General features: G+C 47.6%; 1 protein-coding gene and 2 long non-coding RNA genes across 3 annotated transcripts; 1 reads left to right on the top strand and 2 right to left on the bottom strand.

The window, feature by feature from the left end:
• Positions 1-6,310: 6,310 nt before the first annotated feature.
• On the bottom strand, positions 6,311-9,487 carry LOC140680601 (uncharacterized). The gene is made up of 2 exons (XR_012051950.1): positions 9,308-9,487; positions 6,311-8,880 (listed from the first exon to the last, which is right to left on the bottom strand). It is a non-coding gene; the product is annotated as an uncharacterized lncRNA (long non-coding RNA).
• A 160-nt stretch (positions 9,488-9,647) lies between these two features.
• LOC140680620 (uncharacterized) lies at positions 9,648-11,235 on the bottom strand. Its single transcript, XR_012051980.1, has 3 exons — positions 11,148-11,235; positions 10,050-10,961; positions 9,648-9,765 (listed from the first exon to the last, which is right to left on the bottom strand). It is a non-coding gene; the product is annotated as an uncharacterized lncRNA (long non-coding RNA).
• A 3,446-nt stretch (positions 11,236-14,681) lies between these two features.
• Positions 14,682-21,880, top strand: LOC140680537 (uncharacterized). Its single transcript, XM_072918327.1, has 4 exons — positions 14,682-14,800; positions 15,792-15,880; positions 20,218-20,975; positions 21,836-21,880. The coding sequence occupies exons 1-4, from the start codon at positions 14,682-14,684 to the stop codon at positions 21,878-21,880; spliced, it is 1,011 nt and encodes a 336-aa protein (XP_072774428.1).
• The last annotated feature ends 833 nt before the right edge of the window (positions 21,881-22,713 follow it).

The raw sequence follows: 22,713 nt of genomic DNA, 5'->3' as shown, positions 1-22,713 counted from the left end.
ATCTGAAAAGGAAAAAAGCAGGGAATGATTTTGTGAACTTTCCCTGTACAATGGAACATTTTTACTAATAATTTCCAACCCATTCCCTCCGCTTTTGTCCTTCCTAACAAGGCCATTTTCACCCCAGATTCCCCATGAAGTAAGAACCCTGAGCTTGTGGAAGTGCCTGAAAGATGCCCTGTTCCTCTGCAGGGACACTCAGGCTGGAGCAGGAGCCCTCTCTGGGGAAGCCTCCACCGAGCTGGAATTTGTGCCGTGCTGGGAGAGGAGGAGGAGGGGAGAAGGCCGGGCACTGTGTGGCAGGAGCAGGGATTTGGGCCGCAGGACATTCCGTCTGTGCCGCTGCCCCACAATGGGCGGGAACGCTGTGGGGATAACTGGGGGACACTGGAGCGGAATATGGATGGCACTGGGGGGAACTGGGAGGGCCTGGGAATGAACTCAGGTGTATTGGGAGGGACTGGGCTGTACTGGGATGTATTGGAGGGGCACTGGGGCTGTACTGGGCTGTACTGGGGATGAACTGGGCTGTGCTGGGAGGGATTTTAAGGGCACTGGGGCTGTACTGGGCTGTACTGGGGATGAACTGGGCTGTGCTGGGAGGGATTGGAGGGGCACGGGGGCTGTACTGGGCTGTACTGGGGATGAACTGGGCTGTGCTGGGAGGGATTTTAAGGGCACTGGGGCTGTACTGGGCTGTACTGGGGATGAACTGGGCTGTGCTGGGAAGGATTGGAGGGGCACGGGGGATGTACTGGGCTGTACTGGGAGGGACTGGAGGGGTTGAATGGGCTGTTCCCGTCTCTGCTGCCTCCCATTTGCCGAGGCTCCCGCTCATCACGGCCATCAACCAATCAGCGCCAGGGATCATGGCTTTGGGGGCGGTGCCTGGAGCCTGCGCCATCTTTTCTTTTGCCTACAACTCCCGTCATGCTCTGCGGCCCCATAGAGCCCCTTTAAAACTGGGACTACAACACCCATCATGCCCCGCGCACCACAGACCCTCGGTATCCGCCCCCATCTGTCCCACAAGTGTCCCCCAGACCCTCCGGGATCCCCAAGTGCCCCTCAGCGCCCATTCAGGACCCCCAAAACTTCACTGGCAAAGTACAAAAGAACAAGAAACTTTGGAAAAGCATTTAATACAAAACCAATCCAGTTTAAATCACTTGTCATAGGAGTAACTTCATTCACTCAGCCCATTTAGTCTGGAAAGGTTTAAAGGCTTAAGTTGTTCAGGTACCCAAAAATGTTCCATATAAAGAGCATTAGAAGGAGAGGAAGGAGAGACAGAGGAAGACAGAAGCTCCACAGTGTGGGAATCCAGGGCTTCCCTCTGGCTGCCCTGGCAGGTCTGGGACCCTGGCAGGGGTCAGGAACCCCCTGTACAGAGCCCCCAGAGACACTGTCTCTGATCTCTGTCCATGGAAAAGAGTTTTCAATCCTACAGGATGAATTACAAGCTCTGAGTGTTTGATACGAGTAATAATTAAGTGTGGCACGAGTGCAAAAGTAAAATTTTAGGTTTCTAGATTAGGGGTTCAAAGGGGACAAGATGGAGGAAATTGGGTGTGCCTTGTCCTTTTTCTCCTTCTTCATGCCCTCCATGTTTCACTGTGCTGTTGGCATTTTTCTGTTGGTTTAGGCTGGGGACACACTGTTCAACGTAGGTGACAGATATTGGCACGTTATTGTAAATCCAGCACAGGTAGTTTCTGGTATATAATGTGTGTAACATCCCACTGAGGGCAGAGCCCCACACGCTGCCCTGCAGGACAGAGCTGCGGCAGGGCAGCAGAACATGTTAGAGATAAACAGAATAAACAACCTTGAAAACAGCACAGACGAATTATGGCTTCTGCTTTGGCAATGGGGCAGAAAGACAGAGACTTTCTACAATCTCGGAATCACCAATACCCACAGATTCCGACAATTTTCCAATCTATGATGAATGCTAAACAAGAAGAGGGCTATTCCTTGACATGTCACACTAGTGAGAAAGTTAAATTACTTCTTAGTGAGTTCCAAGTTCAATGTATCCACACAGTGGGTGAAATGCTCCTGTGCCACAGACATAAACATGGGTCCAGTTGTACGGATGGAGAACACAGATAAAATTGGCACAATCTGTCTGTTGGAAAAAGAAAGATAAAGGTTAATTTTCATGTTTATTCTTTTTTTCCACGTTATACATTCTACTAAATTACAGCCACAGCACTGGTGTACTTAAAACTACTGTAGCAGGGACTGTTCACGAAGCAGTTCAAAGCTGTAACAACTACAATTTGATAGCAGCTATCTACCAGGCAGTTCATCAATCAGACATGCAAACCTAATTCTGCTGTAATGCTTACAGCCACAAGAAGCTGTGTGCTCACAGCACAGTTTGGAGGGTATCTGTTCAGCCTGTGTCCTGGCAAACAACACCTGCCAACAGCTGGGCAGAGGTCGCAGAGCCACTGGGTTTGTCTGGCTACCAATCCTCCTGCCTTTGCTTCCCAGCTCAGGGTGCTTTAACACCAAAGATTACATGATTAAAGTAACTGTGGTGCGCTGAAAGGCTTCAACGCACTTCAGTGGGTATGCTTTGTCTCTGCACCAGCCACACCTTACTGGTGACTCTTATTTGGTTATTTCTGAGTCCAATGAGCTGTCCTGGCTCTAGCTGGGCTTGGTCCTTGCTGGGCAGATGCTGCGTGCTCCAAGGATGATACATGGGCTGGAGGACAAGGCTTGCTCTAGCTTTCCCCAAAATGAAATTAATACAGAAAAACAAAACAAGTATTTCAAGGGAATACAAAGAATCTGTTCATACTTTCTAGATATCACCCTACACCTAAGTGAGAGTCCAAAACAAATATTTCCCTCCCAGGACCCTTTCAATCTTCTTTTAGTATAGAAACAGAACAAATCTTCCATATACACCCCTATAAGAAAATTTCCTGTGCTCAGCAAAGGTGTTGTTTAGGTTTTGACTGCTGTGAAGACAATGGTAGCAACAAGTTAGAATAAGAAGTTGAAATTCTTCAGGCAGAGAGCTGAGAGTGTTTTGAGCTGCAATCTACCTTGGTGACTGACATGCTGGATAGAAATTAGGACATTTTTTTCTGAGACAAAATGAAAAAAAATTATTTTAGAGCCAGAAAATGTTTACATTCATAGTAGGTTCTAGACACATGATGTAATCTGTGGTAAGCAAAACATATAAAAGTTGTATTGTATACACGTATGTACCTTAAATATACTTCCTAAAGAAAATTTGTGGTTCCACAGAAAAGCCATTGAGTCTGAAATTTTCTTTTAACCCTAACTCAAGCAGTCTGCAAGTTAAGTTGATTTCTACACTGCTTCTTTACTACTCTGTTTCTTTAATGAATTATAATGAAGTTACAGTCAGGACAGTCCCAAGAAAAAAAGAAGCATTTTAATGTGAAAAGAGAGGATTTCATGGAAGTATTGCCTGGTAGACATTTCTGAGGTAAGTCCATTTGTCTCCCAGCTGCATTTATTACATCAAAGGAAATATTGATGCAATTTTGAATTTTTAAAAATATTAATATTTAAGAAACAATAGAAATGTAATTTTTTTAATTAAGAAAAAACACTTAGTTCAGAAGAAGTGTAACGCGACCTTACTAATGCATTTTGTGGATTTACTAACAAACACACAGATATTAATAAATCTCAGCAATAATAAAAAATATACATCATACTTACCTGGGCATCTTTCCCAGCTAATTTGCATAATTCGACCTTTTCTTTTGCTGCAGGCCAGTAAATCTGTAACATAGTTAAAATAAAACAAAGATTATGAAGATTATACCCTGTCCTGTGACTGACAGATTAATTAGTCCATGAATAAACAGTTAAAACAGATTTATGCAGGTGAAAAACCTTGCCTGTAAATTGAAATGAAAATGACTTCAAATGCAAGATTCCATGACAAAAAGTTACAAAGTTTCAAATCAACCCCATCGATCTTTGTTTATTTCTTCATTGGCTACGTGTACTTTTAAAAAGCATTCAGTTAATCTGGCCAGGGCACCTTGTCACTATTATGTGTTTTCCTCAAAGTTATGATGAGCCAAATCATCTGGAAACTAAACTGATTTCAAAGCCAGGCAAATTACATTTGTGAAGAATTTAGGCCAGTGGACTTGGCATAACTGTTATAAAAAAATACTTAGCTCTTTCTGCCAATTTTCAAATGAAAAGAATTAGGTTCAAAAAACTAAGGGTAGCTCAAGGGAAATTAGTAGAACAAAAAGTACATTTGACAGAAATCAACAGTGTGTGGTTTAAAAATGTCACCCATCAACATTAATTGAGTTTACTGAGAAAATGAAACAGAAGTTTAGAGCAGAATTGCGGACCTTAGTTAATTGGTATTAAATATTGATATCGTTCCTCTTTCTTTTTTAATCTGCCTTGAAGAATTCTGAAAAATGGGTTTTGATGTAGATGAATCCAGATGGCAAAATACTACCAGTTACTGTAATCCAAATTATGTAAGTGAAGACATATAAATGAACAACAGCTCAGGTTCTGCCTCACTGATTTCAATTAAGCAGTCAAGACTGGATATGATCGAGTACAGGTTTGATTCTAATAAATTTAAAATAGAAGCTAAATATAAATTCTTCTACAACAACATTGATAAAAATAAGTATTTTTTATTTCTAAATTTGACAAGACAAACCTGTTATTTCTTATAACTAATAGTAAAACCACTACAAACCACACTCCTTTTTAAGCAAATATTGATTAGTACATTGTCTCAAGTCCCAGGCACCAGTCAGCAGGTCATTAGTAGCCACAAATGCTTTAGAATAGTCTCCAATCACGCTTTACAAAATCTTTAATAGCAAATATATAAGAATGAAGAATTATTGCAATATGCATCAAAAATAAAAACATCACCAAGGAAAGATGCACAACCCAATGGCATACAGGAGTAGTTGACTGCTGTCATATTCCCTTTCACCCAGCTGTTGGCACCTTGTAGAAGTGGCTTGACGTACACAGGCTCAGTCCCCACGGGTAAGAAAGCAAAAAACCAGTGTCCTTTGTCAAGTACCTTTATTTCCCAAAACCTACAGTCACTGTTTCTCTCAATCTGGAAACACTTTGATTTTACTTCTTCCTCTTTGATTCCCAGTGAAAAAGGATGTGTTGGATTTTTTCAAGGAAATTAATTTCCTCTCACATGAATTTAGTTACCTTTCTGATAAAGACCTCTTAGCAGAGATAATGAAGTTTGAGTTACTTAAACCTTAACCCTCTACCATATTTACAAAGAGTCAGAGATAAAACAGTGTAGCAGCATTGCAGCAGCGGAGCATAACTTTACTTTCCCAGGGCATTTTCTCAGAATGATGTGGTCATCATTCTGACCACATACCTATGAATGAGGTATAAAAAAAAAAGCAATCTGAAATCAGCTGTGCCAGGGTGTGTGGGCGGCACAGTGCACAGTGCCAGGAAGCACAGAGGAAAGTACTGGGAATATCAGGAAGGGCTGAAGGTAGGTCCAGTCTGGTCTCTGCCTGGGCAGAGTGGGATGAGCCACCACTGCAACACAGGTTAAGTTTAAGAAGAAAAGCTGATGAAAATGTACCAGTGAAGAAAAGCCGATCAGAAGGAAGAGACAGATGAATGTGAGATCACAGATCTCCAAACACACCTGGCCAAGGAGATTTGTCTGAGCTGTCAGTTCTCCTGTACATAAACTTTATGCCCAATTCTGCCCAAGATCCCTGAATCATTTACAGCAAAGCCTAGAGGCCAAGGGGCTTGGGAGATGTTTGGCAAAAGTTTAGTTATCCAATTAGGCAGACAGGATGTCTCTTTGTAGGGTTTTGAAAATGCCCAACTCTCCTTGTCAAATACACAGAAGAACTGGAGGAGTTAAAAACAGAGACATCTGCTTCGAGGCATCAGAAGTGTTAATGGACTTGACTTACTCTCCATTCTTCTACAGATTCCTTCATGGAAATTACTGTTTGTCCTACAAGGCGGAAATACACACACCCCCACTTCTATGGTAATTGACCACAGACAATTATATTAAAAAATCAATTGTTTTACTCTCTAGTTTCTCAACAGACTCAGTATTTAGCATTATAAGGCCACATTAGACAATGAAAAGTGAAGCTAAATGATCCAACTTGAAAATCAATTTGTAATTATATACGGGGTAGTAAAAGTGATATTTATTTGCATTACATATAAGAAATGAGAGGTTCCCAGAAACTGTCAGTTCTAAATTGTAATAGATCAAGAAAATTGCATAATAAATAATGAGTTGATCTGCTGAGCAAGAAAGCATAAACCTCATTTTTTATTATAGGACATGCTGTGTAACAGTACCACAGGTCTGGTTCTCTCAAACCCTGACACAAGTAACGTTACACATCTCTATTGACTTTTCTGTAGGGGGTGAAATTAAGTTTTATTGTTATATTTTATTCTGATGAGTTACTTAGTTTTACAAAATCCCAAAAAAGTAAGACCACATGCTTCTGTAGTTTCTGTTAGATTTAAAATCATTGCACTTTTAAACGGTTTGAAGCTTTGAAATTGGTAAATTTTTAATATTTTTTCTATTTACATGCTTCATTCACAATGTTAAGAACTTAATAACAAATGATTTTTTCCCCCAAATTCCTCAATAAGCAAAAATTTCAAGGAATGGAAACAAAAGACAGATAACCCAAGGCACTATATATTAAAGGTGACAACAACATTGACTTAAGTTATAATCATTTTGTGTTACAAACAGTACAAATTATATATTTAGTATATTGTATAGTATATATGTATCTGTATTTGAAATGTCTGGAAAAATCTTAGAATATCTTAATGGAGTTTCTAAATTTAAGGCAAGAATGCAACGAGTTGGAATATGTGAACTGTAAACTTAAATAGAATTCTTTTCTTAATCTTCAGTATATTTTTATCTTAAAATAACCATATCAAAATTCCAAGGTTGGCTACTGTCATGATTTCCAGATTTTATCTTCTATTGCCCAATTAAAAAAAACCAAACCAACCTTACCATTACTTTTAAATCATTCTTCAAATATTTTCTTAATTTAGCAACAGGAAAGAAATGAAATTCTCCTAATAAATGAAAGTTAATAAGCTCTTTACTATCAGAGAGAAAGAATACCTCCCAGGAGTATGACATTAAGCAGTTCATAAGCATAGGACAGATAAGGTATCACTTTAAAGGGTAGATGGAAATTGATTTCTGATTAAAACAAAACATTTAAAACCCCAAAAGTATTTTTAAATCAGGAGCAGCAGATTTCTAAAAGTAACATTTTCCTGTCCACTAAATAGGCATTTTTACTATGAGAAAGGAAGGAAAAGGAAAGCAAAAACTGTTAAAAATGTGTATTATTGTATTATTTATATATAGATATATAAATTGGCATGTGGATGCTATATATATATATATATATATATATATGTATATATATATACATATATGTATATAAATATATACACATCTATGTATATACCTATGTGTGTGTGCATATATATATATATATATATATATGTAAAATATATGGATCCACCCTTCTCATTCCAAAAGAGCTGTTATCTGTCATCAATTAATAATGCTGGTATTTTACTCATTTTTCAGTATCTATGTATCTATCTCAGTATCAGATTTTGTTCCTAAGCTAACACTTCAGACTCTAAATCCTTAGGAGAAGGGGTTCTCAAAATAAAACAGTGAAGTCTGATTACAAAAAAAAAAAAATTGTGTGACATTACAGCTTTTTCATTAATCACTTCTAGATGGGCTTCTAAATCTAGCACGGTGCAGGACTTCATAAAATTAGTGGAAATGTTATATATTGTCCAAAATACAAAAGAGGAAGACCGTAAGCTACCTAAACAATTAAAAAAGCCATTGGTCTTCATCTGTTTGTAAGGTTTCAAAACAAGTTTTTAGTGAGGGAAGAGATAACACAAGTTTCCAATGAAAATGGAGTGTGGTAGAGAAAAAAACGTAACTTGGTAAACAGACATTGGTTCACTCTAATATTGTACTTCAATAACCCAGCTGAAGTGCATTGAGGTGCTAGAGCTGCTCTTCCTCATGGCTCCACTTAAGTATTTACTAAATTGTCACCTGGAAACTGATTAGCTCAGCTGCAAAAAACAGGCACTAGTACAAGGAAAAAAAAAAAGGTCTAATAAGTAAAGAACTTGAGGTAGAAAACTACTCATAAAGTTCCTCAAGAAACAGTGTCAGAGCTCATCCTGTTTCATGTACCCTTCAGCAGCCGTGCTAAAAACCCAGAACTCTGTCACGACACATGCAGGTGACAGAAAGTTGGGAAGCACCACTAATACAAGTGGGGTTAAATTAGGCAGGAAGAGTCAAAGGGCTCTGAAGACCAGAATTATAAACAGCCAGAGGAAATGGGTATAAACTGCTCATAAATAAATATATATCACAGATCATAGATTTTAACAAAAATTAAATCTGAAATATTGGAGTAACAAGGATGTGTCCCATTCCTCCCAGCTTCAGCTGAGAACATACCCAGCAATTAGTGACACTGTGTGCTTTGGCTACCTTGGTCTTTAAATTTTCAAAACATTTTGATGACTGATCCCTTGGTGAAACTCTGGAGGTGTTTTGGCAAACGTCAGTAGTACTTTAGTGACACCGTTCTTCATTCTTTTTGCTCAATGTCATTCAGGTTAGGAACAATAATTCTGTTGTCCATGGAGCTGGCAACTTTTTAATTCCAGAATAATGCCCCCAAGGTCCTTTAGTGTTCAGCTTTACCATGTTGTCTGTGGGTAACAAGGCTTGGTGGGGCCCTTTCCCTTTTGGCTGGAAGAGGGCCAGGACCTCTGCTTAAAGAAAAAAAAAGGAAAAAGAAAAAAAAAATACAATTAGATGAATTATAAAAGATACAAATAAAATCCAAGTGTTAGTGAATCAACTTCTGTAACTTTGCATTAAGAGGTAAATGATCTTTTTAAAAAGAGAACTCAGTTATTTACATTGTAAATGTACTGATGGCATGGATCCATCTTACTGACCTCAACAGCCTTTTTTACAGTTTTTGGGGTTTGTTTCCAACATTCTTATTTTAAATTGTGGTCGAAGCAATAGGAAATTGATTGGGGCCCTCCCAGCTCCAGGCAGGACTGGGAATCTCAACTCTGTCAAACCCCAATTCCTTTAGAAGATGACCTTCCTTCTCACTCTGGGAATGAGCTGCACATTCCCTCTGAAATTGTCAGGGGTTTCTTACGGATGAAAAATCCCACTTACGGCTTTTTGCTCTGCTTTGGAAGTGGGAAGGGCAATTCTCCATCCATCAGCTCCAGACTGCACTGCCTCAGGAACACGGCTCACTTGCCAGCTTTGGCCCACTCGTGGCACTTCTAGAGGAGGAAGAAAGTGCAACTGCACACTTCCAGCCAAAAAGAAATGAAGAATGAATAGTGGAGATCCAGGCGTTCCTGCGGAGATCCAGGGGTTCAGCTGGGACTATGGGGAGTTTGGGTCCTTGCCAATTGGATGTGTGTCCCCAGCTGCAATCTCCTGGCCTGCAGGGGAGTCTCACTCACCTGCCAAAGCAGAAAGCTCAGGCACTGTGCTCCAACGGGCTCGTCTGATGCAAAGCTGTCAGAGCAATGTGAGGGCACAGCCAGCCCAGCTGTGCCCGGGGCAGAGCCCAGCAGAGCCCTGGCAGAGCCCAGAGCAGCCTCAGCACCCGCAGAGCCCGGCTGCAAGGAGAGAAACCAGAAAGCGCCCGTCAGCTGAAGGCTGCTGTCCCCTTTTCCCAGCTGCCCACAGAGCCCAGGCCATGCTGGCTGTGCCCAGAGCTGTGCCCAGAGCTGCCCATCACTGCTGCCTTTGGGAGCAGAGCAGGAGGGCAGGACATTCCCAGCCTGCAGCCAGCCACAGCACATCCAGCCCCTCAGCAGCTGCCCAGAGCAGGAGCCTCCTTGTGCTTGTTGCCGTCTCCCCAAAGCTCTGATCCCACCATGCCAAGCAGACGGGGACTCACCTCACGCCATCCTCCGCTGGGAGAAAAGCTGGTCCCAAACGATGTCCTCAGCCTTCTCCAAGGGCACGGCCCATCCACGCTGCAGCTGCTCCCAGGCACTTCCCAATCCCGACTGGACCTTACATAGAACGCTTCCTCTAGAAAAACAAACAACAAACTGTTGAAAAGAGATTAGAGACAAGGGGAAACAAGAAAAAAACTCTTATCTCTGTCAGAGGTCTGAGGAAGGCCCAACCCCTACATGCTAGGGAAAATCCCACCCATGGGGGAGAGAAGGCCACACTTTCTCTCTTCCCTCCTGCACTGTCCCCCAAAATAACGGTGATCCCAAAGCAAACAAGGGCAGTGGAGCAGCCCAAGCCCTTCCTTGCCTGCAAAGCAAAGCAGCCCCTGCACAGGTTCTGGAGTCCCACCTCTGCTCCTGCCATGGGGGTTTCTCTGTGCCGGGCTGGCTGCCCCAGCCCCAGCCCCAGCCCCAGCCCCAGCCCAGGCCATGCTGGGTGCTGGGGGCTGTTGGCAGGGCCAGGAGCCAACTCCCATCTTGTATCCACCCCAGCCCACGCCCCCAGCCCTGCCAAAAAGCAGCTGGGCAGCCAACTGAAGTTGCATCTGCCCCAGCAAAGGGAGAACCTTTTGTTCCCAGCCAGTCTGAGCAATGCCCAAATCTGGGAGCATTTCCCCGGCTGTGGACTCATCTGCGAATTCGCTGTGGAGCCTGGCTTTGAAGACGGTGCCACAAGTCCATCATCTTCAGCTGCCAGTGGCCAGGTTGAGGAAGAGGTTGTCATCCTTGATGTTGTCGTCGCTGTCTCCAGCAGCAGCAGCAGCCCCACCTGGTACAGCTTCTCCAAGGGCTCCTTCTCCTTCCCTGGGGGTCAGACCAGGCTGTCAGGGTTCTGCCCAGGGCCCCAGCTGTCAGGGAAGCAGGACAAGCAAAACCAGCTCGGATGGCAGCCACCAGTGCTGGGCAGAGCAGCTCAGCTCCAGCACAAGGCTGAGTGTTCCCACCCAACAATCCCAGTGCATTGATACAGGCAGGGAAAAAAGTCTGGGTTTCCTTGCTTCTGATTGCCAGGGCATGTGTGACCTGTAACTTACCAGGGCCCTGGAGCAAAGTGTGCATGTGGCTCTCTCCCTTTTTCTATGGCAGGTGAATATCCTGTATCCAAGGATCATAGAACAGGTCTTCTAATGAAGGTCTGTCCAAGAAGTGCATGGATAAACACCACCTGATAAGATCTTGGCACTCTGGGCAGAGAAACCAGAAACCACCGGTCAGCTAGAGAAGGCTCCTGTCTGCTTTGCCCCACTCTTCCCATGCCCAGGCCATGCTGCTTTTGTGCTCAGAGCTGTGCCTAAACTTTCCCATCAATTCCCTGTTGTGGAGGAGAGCAGGACATGTGGCACCTCCTCAGCGGCTGCCAGAGTGAGATGCTCACAAGCTGCTGCTGTCTCCCAGCACTGGTATTCCCCCGTGGCCAGAGATGAGGATCCACCTGGAGAGAGCCGCTGCGGCAGCGAGAGCTGATGGTCCCAGCTGATCTTCCGGCCCCTCCTGAAAGGGTGCTGCCCGCAGACCATCTGGTGCAGCAGGATGCCCAGGGACCAGATCGTTGCTGCCTCGCCATGGTACCAGCCCAAGTGGGTCCATTCTGGGGGGCTGTATGACAGTGTTCCTATGGAATACAGATGGAGTTCATCAGGGGGATGCTGCTGCTCCCAGAGCCTGGCCCCAGCATCCCTGGGCGTGCAGGGGCCGCCCCAGTGGCACACAGGGCGACTGCTGCACTCTCGCCAGCACCTGGGACATGTGTACAAACTCAGGGCTGGACAAGAAGCCACTGGTGTTGGAAGAGGGCAGCAGAAGCCCCGGCAAGGCCTGACCGTGACATGCAAAGCAAAAACCCACTCAGGGCTGGGGGAAAAATCATCTCCTTATCCTCCCTGCCTGCAGTGCCCTAAAAATATTATGAAGCCAAGGCAAACAAGGTGAGTGGAGCAGCCCAAGCCCTTCCTCTCACCTGCACACCAAACTGGCTGGTGCACTGGTTCTGCCTCCCTCCTATGCTACCCCAACCCACGGGTGCTTTTGTCGGGCTGGCTGCTGCTGCTCCAACCCCAGCCCCAGGCAGAGTGGTGGGCAAAGGCTGCCAGTGGGGCTGGAAGATGCCTCCCCACCCAGCCCCGCTCAAAAGCAACTCAGGGGAAGGCTCAGTACCCTGACTGGCAGCAAAAGGGAGAATCCTCGCTGCCACACCCAGCTTGGCCTGTGAGATGTTGGGCCATGAGGTGGCGGGACCGGGAGCACACCCCTGCCCAGGCTCACCTGCAAAGTGAGTGTAGGCTGTGTCTTGCAGGTAGGTGCCGCAGCCAAAGTCGATCAATTTTGCCTGGCCAGTGGCCAGGTCAACCAGGATGTTCTCTGGTTTGATGTCGCGGTGCAGGACCCCGCAGCTGGTGCAGTGCCGCACGGCCTCCAGCACCTGGCGGAACAGCTGCCGTGCCACCTCTTCAGACAGGAACCTCCGTGCCCGAATGAAATGCAGGAGGTCCTGAGACCGCTCCGGCCGCTCCAGCACCATCACGATGTTGTTGGGGAGCTCAAGCCACTCCAGCAGCTGGACCACACCAGGGAAGCCAGTGGACACCTTGTCCAGCAGCACGATCTCCAGGGGTGCGCTGGTGCCATCGGGCTGCGGGAGGACCACGGTGCCACCAGTGGGACTGATGTCCTGCCAGGGCTGGGGAACCCCTCAGCCAGCCAGGGATGCTCTGCGCCCTGCGCTGGCCCCACGCCCGCTCCCCATCGAGGGGTCCTGGTGGCTTCCCCCATGCCGGGCCTCGCCTCATCCCCGCCCGGCACGGCCCGGCTGTTCCCGCTGGCCCCGCTCACTCACCAGCTCGTCCCAGTGCCGGACGCGGTTCCGTGGCACCCTTTTGATGGCCACCTGCAAACCAAAGGCACCACCGGGTTCAGCTCGCTGCCCGCCCTGCCGAGCCCCATCCTCCTCCTCCCTCCTCCTCCTCCTCCTCCTCCTCCTCCTCCTCCATCCCCCTCCTCCTCCTCCTCCTCCTGCGCCCGCCGCCGGCCCCGCCGCTCACCGGGGCACCGTCCGAGAGCCGCGTGGCTGCGAAGACGCTGCCGAAGCCGCCGCGCCCCAGCAGCGAACCCACTCGGTAGCGCTGCTGCAGCGCCTCCTGCGCCTTCCCTGCGGGCGGGACGCGGCTGTCAGCGCTCGGCCCGGGGCCAGGAGCGGCCCCCGAGCGCCCCTCAACCGCCTCGGGCCGGCCATCCCCAGGCCTTCGGTCTCGGGAACGGGACACGGGAGGCTCGGGGCCGGCGGCCGCGCTGCTGAGCAGCGGCGGAGCTCGGGCCGGGGAAGCCGCGGCGGAGGCGGCAGCGGCCGTGCCGCGTGTGTCCTCCGCGGGGCCCGGGAGGAGCCGGGGCCGGGGCCGGGGCCGGGCTCGGGCCAGGCGGAGCCAAAGGGCCCAGCCCCGGGCACTGATGCCCGCCCAGCAGCGCCACCGCCAGCACGCCCAGAGCCGGGCGGAGGCGAGACCGCGGCGGGGCGGGCGGGGGCGGGGACGGGGCAGCCCCGCCCGGGGCCGGGGGCGGGCCGGGGGCATGGCCCGGCTGGGCATGGGGGAGAAGGAGGCGGGGAGAGGGGAGGGACAGCGGGTAAGGGACGCTGAGAGGAAGGTGTCCCACAGCCGGAGAGAAAGAAGAGAAAGAGAAAGAAGAGAAAAACTGCTTTTGCTGCCGCTGCTGCCGCCGCTGCTGCCGCCGCCGCCGCTGCTGCCTCTGCAACTGAAGCCCCGAGGCCGTTTGTCCGCGTGTCCGTTCCCCGCTCGCCCCACGGCCGAGCCCCGCGCGCCCCGGGGACAGCCCCTTCCTCTGTCCAAACACGGGAACTTTGCCGTGTTGAGCCCAGATCCAGAGTCCTGACTCCTGCCCAGGGACACAGGAATCCCCTCGGCCGCTGCTGTGCATTGTCCCTGCTGAGGGTCAAACACTATCGGGGCGCATTCCCTGAATGCTGAATTTGTACCTGACCCAAGAACTGCACTTACCTAGCCATCATTGATTTCCAAAAAAAACCCCCCCCAAAAAAAAAAAAAAAAAAACAAAACAAAAAAAAAACCAACAAAAAAAAAAAAACAGGGGAAGGTAAAATGTGTGTAGCTCATGCTATTTTAGAGTGTCTAAAACATGCCAAATTATGGATCTTAGAAGTGAGATCCATTTGCAATTAATGGGAGGGGGAAGTAGTGTAAGATGGAAAAGGGGAGCATAAAAATAAACAGAGAAAAACATCTTGGATTATTTCTTTCCATTTTCATTTCATTTCTTAAAAACTCTTTCAGTTTTCCCAGAATCTTCTCCACAATCCTGTTTGCTCTTTCCAAGAACTTTTGCTGGAGAATGAGGAAGCTTTAAGCAGTTTCTGGCACAGGATGTGCCACCAGCTGCAGCTTCTCTTGGCTTCCCACACCGTGTGTGCAGCTCGACTCTTGCAGAAAAGTGGGACAAATATTTGAAGAACTTTATAGCTTGTTCTTTCTTTTCCTTGTGGGCTGGGCAGTTGTGCCCTGGGTGAGATTTTCACTGTTATTGCTCTAGCCTAAGAAACCATGACGGGCTCCCAGGAATTGTCAGGGAATGCAGAGAAAGAATCTCCAGAGCCTGCAGCCAGAAATGGAGAGCAGTGTGATAATCGTTCCAACATGCCCGTGGACATCTTGAAAATGATGTAGAAGATGAAAATGGGCTGACAGAGGGAGTTTGTTTCTGTGTTCAGTTTAGAAGCTTCCACCTCTCGAGCACTGATATAAATCAAGAGTACAATCAGTGCATGAAAAGCACCAGAACAAGCTGGTCCTCTCAGTGGATGGCTGAAAGAATCTGAAAAGGAAAAAAGCAGGGAATGATTTTGTGAACTTTCCCTGTACAATGGAACATTTTTACTAATAATTTCCAACCCATTCCCTCTGCTTTTGTCCTTCCTAACAAGGCCATTTTCATCCCAGATTCCCCATGAAGTAAGAACCCTGAGCTTGTTGAAGTGCCTGAAAGATGCCCTGTTCCTCTGCAGGGACACTCAGGCTGGAGCAGGAGCCCTCTCTGGGGAAGCCTCCACCGAGCTGGAATTTGTGCCGTGCTGGGAGAGGAGGAGGAGGGGGAGAAGGCTGGGCACTGTGTGGCAGGAGCAGGGATTTGGGCCGCAGGACATTCCGTCTGTGCCGCTGCCCCACAATGCGCGGGAACGCTGTGGGGATAACTGGGGGGCACTGGAGCGGAATATGGATGGCACTGGGGGGAACTGGGAGGGCCTGGGAATGAACTCAGGTGTATTGGGAGGGACTGGGCTGTACTGGGATGGATTGGAGGGGCACTGGGGCTGTACTGGGCTGTACTGGGGATGAACTGGGCTGTGCTGGGAGGGACTGGAGGGGCACTGAGGCTGTACTGGGCTGTACTGGGGATGAACTGGGCTGTGCTGGGAGGGACTGGAGGGGCACTGGGGCTGTACTGGGCTGTACTGGGGATGAACTGGGCTGTGCTGGGAGGGACTGGAGGGGTTGAATGAGCTGTTCCCGCCTCTGCTGCCTCCCATTGGCCGTGACTCCCGCCCATCGCAGCCTCCAACCAATCAGCGTCAGGGATCGATCATGGCTTTGGGGGCGGTGCCTGGAGCCTGCGCCATCTTTTCTTTTGCCTACAACTCCCATCATGCCCCGCAGCCCAATAGAGCCCCATTGGGGCCGGGACTACAACACCCGTCATGCCCCGCGCTCCACAGAACCGCCCCGGTACCGCCCCCATCTGTCCCGTAAGTGTCCCCCAGACCCTCCGGGATCACCAAGTGCCCCTCAGCGCCCATTCGGGACCCCCCAAAATTTTACTGGCAAAGTACAAAAAACAAGAAACTTTGGAAAAGCATTTAATACAAAACCAATCCAACACAAAGCACTTGTCATAGCAGTAACTTCATTCACTAGCCTATTTAGCCTGGAAAGCCTTAAACACTTAAGTTGTTCAGGTACCCAAAAATGTTCCATATAAAGAGCATTAGAAGGAGAGGAGAGAGAGAGAGAGGAAGACAGAAGCTCCACAGAAAGGCACACATGTGGCTCCCAGCTCCCAGGGTTCCAGTGTGGCTGAGACACAAACCCCAGGAGAGGCAGAGTCCATACCAGGAGCTGACCTTGTGCTCCTTGGTTTTACGCCCCTGGGCCTTCGTGGGCCTCCCCCCAGCTGGGACTTCTGATTGCTCGGGCGTTCAGAGCTGGGTTAACACTGTCCCAGCTGTGTGACTGATTGACAGCTCAGCCCAAGGTGTCTCGGGACATCGATCTCATCCAGCCTCTGACAGTGACCATGGTGACACTGGGGAACCTCATGGAGCCATGGGTCAGTTGTGACAAGGCAGGTCCAAGGACACCCTGGTGACACTGGGGAACCTCATGGCGCCATGGGTCAGCTGTGACAAGGCAGGTCCAAGGACACCCTGGTGACACTGGGGAACCTCATGGAGCCATGGGTCAGCTGTGACAAGGCAGGTCCAAGGACACCCTGGTGACACTGGGGAACCTCATGGCGCCATGGGTCAGTTCTGACAGTGCAGGTCCAAGGACACCCTGGTGACACTGGGGAACCTCATGGCGCCATGGGTCAGCTGTGACAAGGCAGGTCCAAGGACACCCTGGTGACACTGGGGAACCTCATGGCGCCATGGGTCAGTTCTGACAGTGCAGGTCCAAGGACACCCTGGTGACACTGGAGAACCTCATGGGACCATGGGTCAGTTGGGACACTGTGGTGACCTCGTGGAATCAGAGGAAACCATTGGGAAACTCCCATGGAACCAAGGGCCCAGGGTGACACTGTGGAGCCCAGAGTGTCACAGAGGAGCCGTTGTGACACTGTGGGTCCCCATGGAACCAAGGGAACATGGGACAGGCTGATGCCTTAAGTTTTACCTTCCATATTTTCCAGATTCTGTCCTGCATCAGTCTTTAACTCTGAACTTCATACAGAGTGTCAGCAAGTTCTCTTCACAGTGTAGTCAGACAAAACAATCCTCTTACAGCCCAAGAACCAAGGACACTGCTGCAGCTTCAGGCCCAAAAAGTGAAAACAACAGCGAATTGAGGAGAGAGACTGGGAGGGTGGGGCTGCATAACCTGAAGGTGTAATTGGACAATTAACCCCAATATGGAAATGAATCAGAACATAAAAAGTGTGGAAGCCTGTTGTCCATCCTAGGTGTACCCTCAGCCAGGCCCCTGTACTGCCCAAGGTGAATCCTTTGAAGGCCTTTTGAATAAATCCCCACTTTATTCCTGTAACACTGTCCAGCCTCTGCTCTAGGTGGCCTCTCTAGGCTGGGCCACCTGGGGGCCACCTGACAGGTCCAGCTGACCTTGGCATGTCCAGGGCTGCTGCTCATCTGCCCCTGGAGCACTGGGGCTTGGTGCTCTCCTTCCTGTGGAAAGAACTGTCCTTCTCCTCCAGGTGCCCATGGCCAAAATTTGGATTCCTCCTCTTATTGTGCTTTTATGCAAAGATTGTTCCCAGATAAAATCTGCGAGGACAGACAGGTCTGGCTGCCTTGGCCACCCAGGGGCCACCTCTCGTCTGCCTTTGAAACACTGGGACCCTGTGCTTTTCTTTCTTATGGGATAAAAGCTCCTTTCACATCCAGGCACCCAAGGCCAAAGTTGGGAATCTGCCTCCAGGATTCCCTATATCCAAGGATTTCTCCCAGGTGAAAGCTTCCAGGAGAGACAAGTCTGGCTGGCCTTGGTTTCCAAGAGCTAATTCTTATCTGCCTTTGAAACACTGGGGCTCTGTGCTTTCCTTGCTGATGAAAAGAACTCTTCTTCCTGCCCAGGTGCCCATGGCCAAAACTGAGATTCCACCTTCAAAATTCTGGATATCCAAGGATTTCCCCCAGATGAAAGGTGCCAGGAAAAAACAGGTCTGACTCTCTTGGCCTATGGTGACCACCTCTCATCTTCTTCCAAAACACCTGGGCTTCACCTGGACTTTTCTTTCCTATGGGAAAAACCATCCATCTTGACCAGGTGACCATGGCCAAAGTTGGGAATCCTCCTCCAGAATTCCCTAGATCCAAAGATTTCTCAGTGATGAAAGCTACCAAGACAAACGGGTCTGACAGGCTCAGCCTCTCAAGAGCCACCTCTCTCCTCCTCTGCCTTTGAAACACTGCGGCTCTGGGCTTTCCTTCCTATGGAAAAGAACCATCCTTCTTACCAATGCAGAAATGGCCAAAATTTTGGTTCCACCTCCAAAGTTCCTTTATCCAAGGGTTGCTTTCAGACAAAAGCTACCAGGACAGAGAGGTCTGGCTGCCCTTGGCCTCTGATAGCCGCCTTTCATCTGCCCCTGAAACACTGGTGTTTGTAAGAGGCCGTCTGAAGACCCTCACTCATTTGCCTGCTGATTGCCACGAGAAGGAACTCCCTTCCCCCACTGCAGTTCCGGCTTGGAGAAGGCAACAGTGCAGGTGCAGCCGCTGCACCGTTACGTTCTGTTCCGAACGAGGCCCGGCAAGAACTTGGCAAGAAGTTGGCAAGGACTTGGCGAAGACCCAGCGTGGACCCAGCACAGAGCGGCCTGCTGCAATTCCTGCTTCACTCTCCACCTTTAAGCTGAATGAACTGTTGGGGTGACTCTGGTGGTCTCTCACTAAAGACCCCTCATCTGCCTCGTTACCACTGTGAAAGACGGAGATCAAGAACCCTCTCCCCAAGGACTGAGACTGAGACCCCTACCACAGAAAGTGGTGGTGGGGGGAATGACATGACCTGTTCTTCTCCAGTAACTTCAATGGACTTATTCATTATTGTGTTTGTTCAGCCTGGATGATTTTCTGTAGATACACCTGTTCCCCCCATAGCAATTTCAATAGACTCTCATTGTTCTGTATGTTCCCCCCTTTTCCTTCTGTGGACTATAACTGGACCCCTGGGTTGGGTAGGATTTCGGAGACTCTCCCCAACACAACAAGACGGATCCCCATCGTCCGGACCACTGAGGACCTCGCCTGTGTTGGTAGCTATTCCCATCCCCCCTTTCTCTCTCTCTCTCTATCCTTTTATATTTCTTTTCTGACCCCACTATCGCATTTATTGTTTTTGGCCCTTAATAAAGGTGCATCTGTTGTGATTAAACTGATAGTCCCTGCTGTTTGTCTTTTGCACTTTGGGATCGGCTAACGAACCATCACGACACCCCGCTATAAGCGGATCGTGACATTAAATTGGCGTCACGGACAGGATTTCTGTCTAGGCAGAAGGGTGCAGGTTCTGTGTAGTCTGTAACAGGGGAAGGACGTTTCTCTCCAGCCGCACCTAGCCTGCCAGTCCAAAAAACTGAGCATGGTCTAGAAAGCAAGGGGGGAGATTCGAATTTCCCGCAGACTGCACATTGCCTAGGCGAAAAAGCACCCACACTGTCTTCAGAAATTGCAAAAGATCTCTTAGTGCAAAAGGCGGGACGCTGTGTTGTTTTATGTGTATGTTTGCACTGTCTGGGAAGGAAGGGACAACTTGAGGAAACTAAGCAGAGCCTCCTAGGCAGGTTTTGTCTCTTCACCCACCCAGGGAAGTGAAGGGCGACACAGCGAAGGCTGTGTGCTTTCCGTAACTTAAGTTTGTACCTCCCTGCCGTGGTTTTGGTCCCTTCACAAAATGAGTAATAATCTTAATGCTAAAGCTAAAGATGAATTTTATGCTCTACTAGCTAAATACAATGCCAAACCTTCTCCGAGAGGAGAAGAATGGGCACAAAGTAATTGGTTTAATTTGGATAATGTGGTTGATAGAATATGTTCTTTACAACATGATACAAAATTTAAACTGGGCAGAAATAAAACCATCTTATGCTCAGTTTTGGGAGCTTGTCTTACGGCAGCTGTAGAAACTCGCTTCGAGAGAAGAAGTGAGGAAAATGCAATAATAGACTCCCTTCAAAACCTAGTTGAAATTTTGCAAAAACAATTAGATGAAGAAAAGAATAAAAGTAATTTTTTACAAGCTGCCCTTAAAGAGGAACAGATTAAAAATGCAAAGCTCACCAACAAACTAAAAGAAACAGAGGAGAAGAAAACTCCTCACATTAACCAAATTTATCCTCACAAAGAACTTGAGGCAGTAAATAATCGTGGGGAACATTGCTGCTCTCATTTAAGACCCTTAATTAAAACAGAATATAACTATCTCAGTGATGATGATCTTGAACCCCACATCACAACCAAACACATACCATACACTGCCACCGAGTTAGCTAAGCTCAAAAGAGAATACGGACGCCTCCCACACGAATCAGAAACAGAATATGTTTTCCGGGTGTCCCTCACCGGTGGCGATCAAATTAAATTAACTGAACAAGAAGCCAGTGGGTACTGGGGACACGGTGTCTTCTTAACAACAGGAGATAAACATGACTCGTGGTCCCTGACACAATGTATGGCTTTTTGGGCTGGGGGAACAAGCCCCTTGGAAAGGGAAGATCCTATAGCTATAATCAGTACCCCCGACCAGCTCCTAGAAAGTGTACACAAAGCCGCTTGTCTGCAAATGATTCGCAGAAAGAAATTAATTCCTGGCTTTGAATTCCCGATGCAATTACCTGTGAAGCCTGAAATAATGACCCCTTTAATTTGTGGGCTTCCAGAAACACTCAAACCTACTGCCATAGCCTTACAGAAAACTCCTGTAGAAAGATCAGACAGATTTCCTAGTAGCCAGAACAACTCATTGGTTCCCCTTTATGACTTGCTGAGGAAAGGAGTAAAATGGGATGGGCCTTCTTCTCAGGAAGAAGCATTGCAGTTGCTGATTTTTGAAGTAACAGCTCATCAAGCTCTGGGTCTCGTTCATCCTACAGACCCCTTTCAGGTAGAATGGGGATTTGCTGTCTCAGGATTGTCACTACACACACGGCAGTGGGGACCCGAGGGTCCAACAAGGCCTGTTGGTTTTTATTACCGTGGTTTCAGAGATGCTGAGAAAAGGTGCACTGCCTGGGAAAAGGGATTGTTTGTGGTCAGCCTGGCTCTCATTGAAGTGGAAAGACTTGCACTACAACTACCAATTGTATTGAGAAGCCCTTTCAATGATACTAAGACAGTCACTACTGGGACCCCCCCTCCTGACGGGGTGGCCCAGAGGGCCTCGGTAAGAAAGTGGTATGATCAGATTGAACATTACTGTAACATCTTTACAATAACAGAAGGAGCTGTGAAAAATTTGGCAATACAAGAAACTGAGAGCTTGGATAGCAGCCAGGACAAACCTGCCTCTGTAAGCAAAGTGGCCCCTCCTTTCTGCCCTGAAAAATCAGCAAACTCTTGGTTCACTGATGCCTCTGCTAAACGAGAAGGGAAGGTGTGGACATACAGGGCAGCAGCCCCCCACATTTCCTCTGGTGAACTAATTAATGAGGGAGAAAGCAGTTCTCAGGTCAAGGAGCTGAGAGCTGTCTGGAGTGTTTTCCAACAAGAAGCACAGAACGCCTCTCTTGTCTGCCTCTACACTGACTCCTATGCTGTGCACCAAATGATCCTGATAATCCAGCACATTACCCTGGCCAACCTGTTCTGGTGGACGTCCCTTACTACAGGGCTGGTACCACTTGTGCTAAAACCCCCTCTGAATAAATGTGCATGGAAAGCCTCTGGTGCTCTAGGGAAAGAGCATTGGATAAATACATGCAGGATAATTCCATCATTCTAACCTCTTCTGCCTCTTGCTGGCAGGATTCTGTTGTGTTTACTTTTACAGAAGAACTCCGAGGGACATGAAGACCACCTAATTCATGATAAAACTGGTAATACTGTCCTGCATCCTACCACAACCCCATGGACAGAAACCAGCTGAGTGGTTGCGGTCTGAAATAATTGTGGTAGTATGCAGAAAAAGTGAAAAGATCTCTTTAAGCACAAAAAGTTTTGTATGCACCGAAGCGTACAGGATTGTTGACACAATTTCACATTAACACAAACTGCAGAAATAGCTTGTCTTTGGTCCAAAAATACTGAAGCGCTTTCTTTTAAGTTTAAAGTATTGATTTAAATACTGGGGAGAACTTGATGTTAATGTTGTGATGCCTACCACCCAACCACCAGTTATGCTTACCCCAAAAAATTTCTAAAGTTGAACCATATATATAATCAGGAAAACTGGCCAACAACAAATATGGTTCATTCCAGCATGGTCTCTTAAACAAGCTAAATTGCTAATGCAAAGCAATGTCTCTGAAATTCAGCCAGCTTGTTCACCTTTCTTGCAAACTTCTTTCCAGGGGTGGACGACCTGGTTACGACAGTGGAACCCTTCTAAAACACGAAAACCAAGAGACATAACTGGTGTTGTGGGAACAGGATTGGGAATTCTAAATAGTATTAATTCAGAAGTATTATTAAATAAATTGGCTGCTACAACCAAAGATTTGACCCAATTACAACAACCATTGCAATCATCCTTATCAGCCTTGGGAACACATCAGTGGTTGCTAACAAACATATTACCAAATTGGGAAAAGGTAAATATGAATGACCATGAATTGATAATTGATGCACTCAATGCTACACAAAGCAACGTTTCCTTAGCCCTTAGCTGCATCCAGGCACAATTA

The sequence above is a fragment of the Taeniopygia guttata genome, chromosome 25, assembly GCF_048771995.1.
Source record: "Taeniopygia guttata chromosome 25, bTaeGut7.mat, whole genome shotgun sequence".
Taxonomy (NCBI): Eukaryota; Metazoa; Chordata; class Aves; order Passeriformes; family Estrildidae; genus Taeniopygia; species Taeniopygia guttata.
The sequence above is the reverse complement of the archived record's forward strand: the minus strand, read 5'-3'. Positions and strand labels throughout refer to the sequence as shown.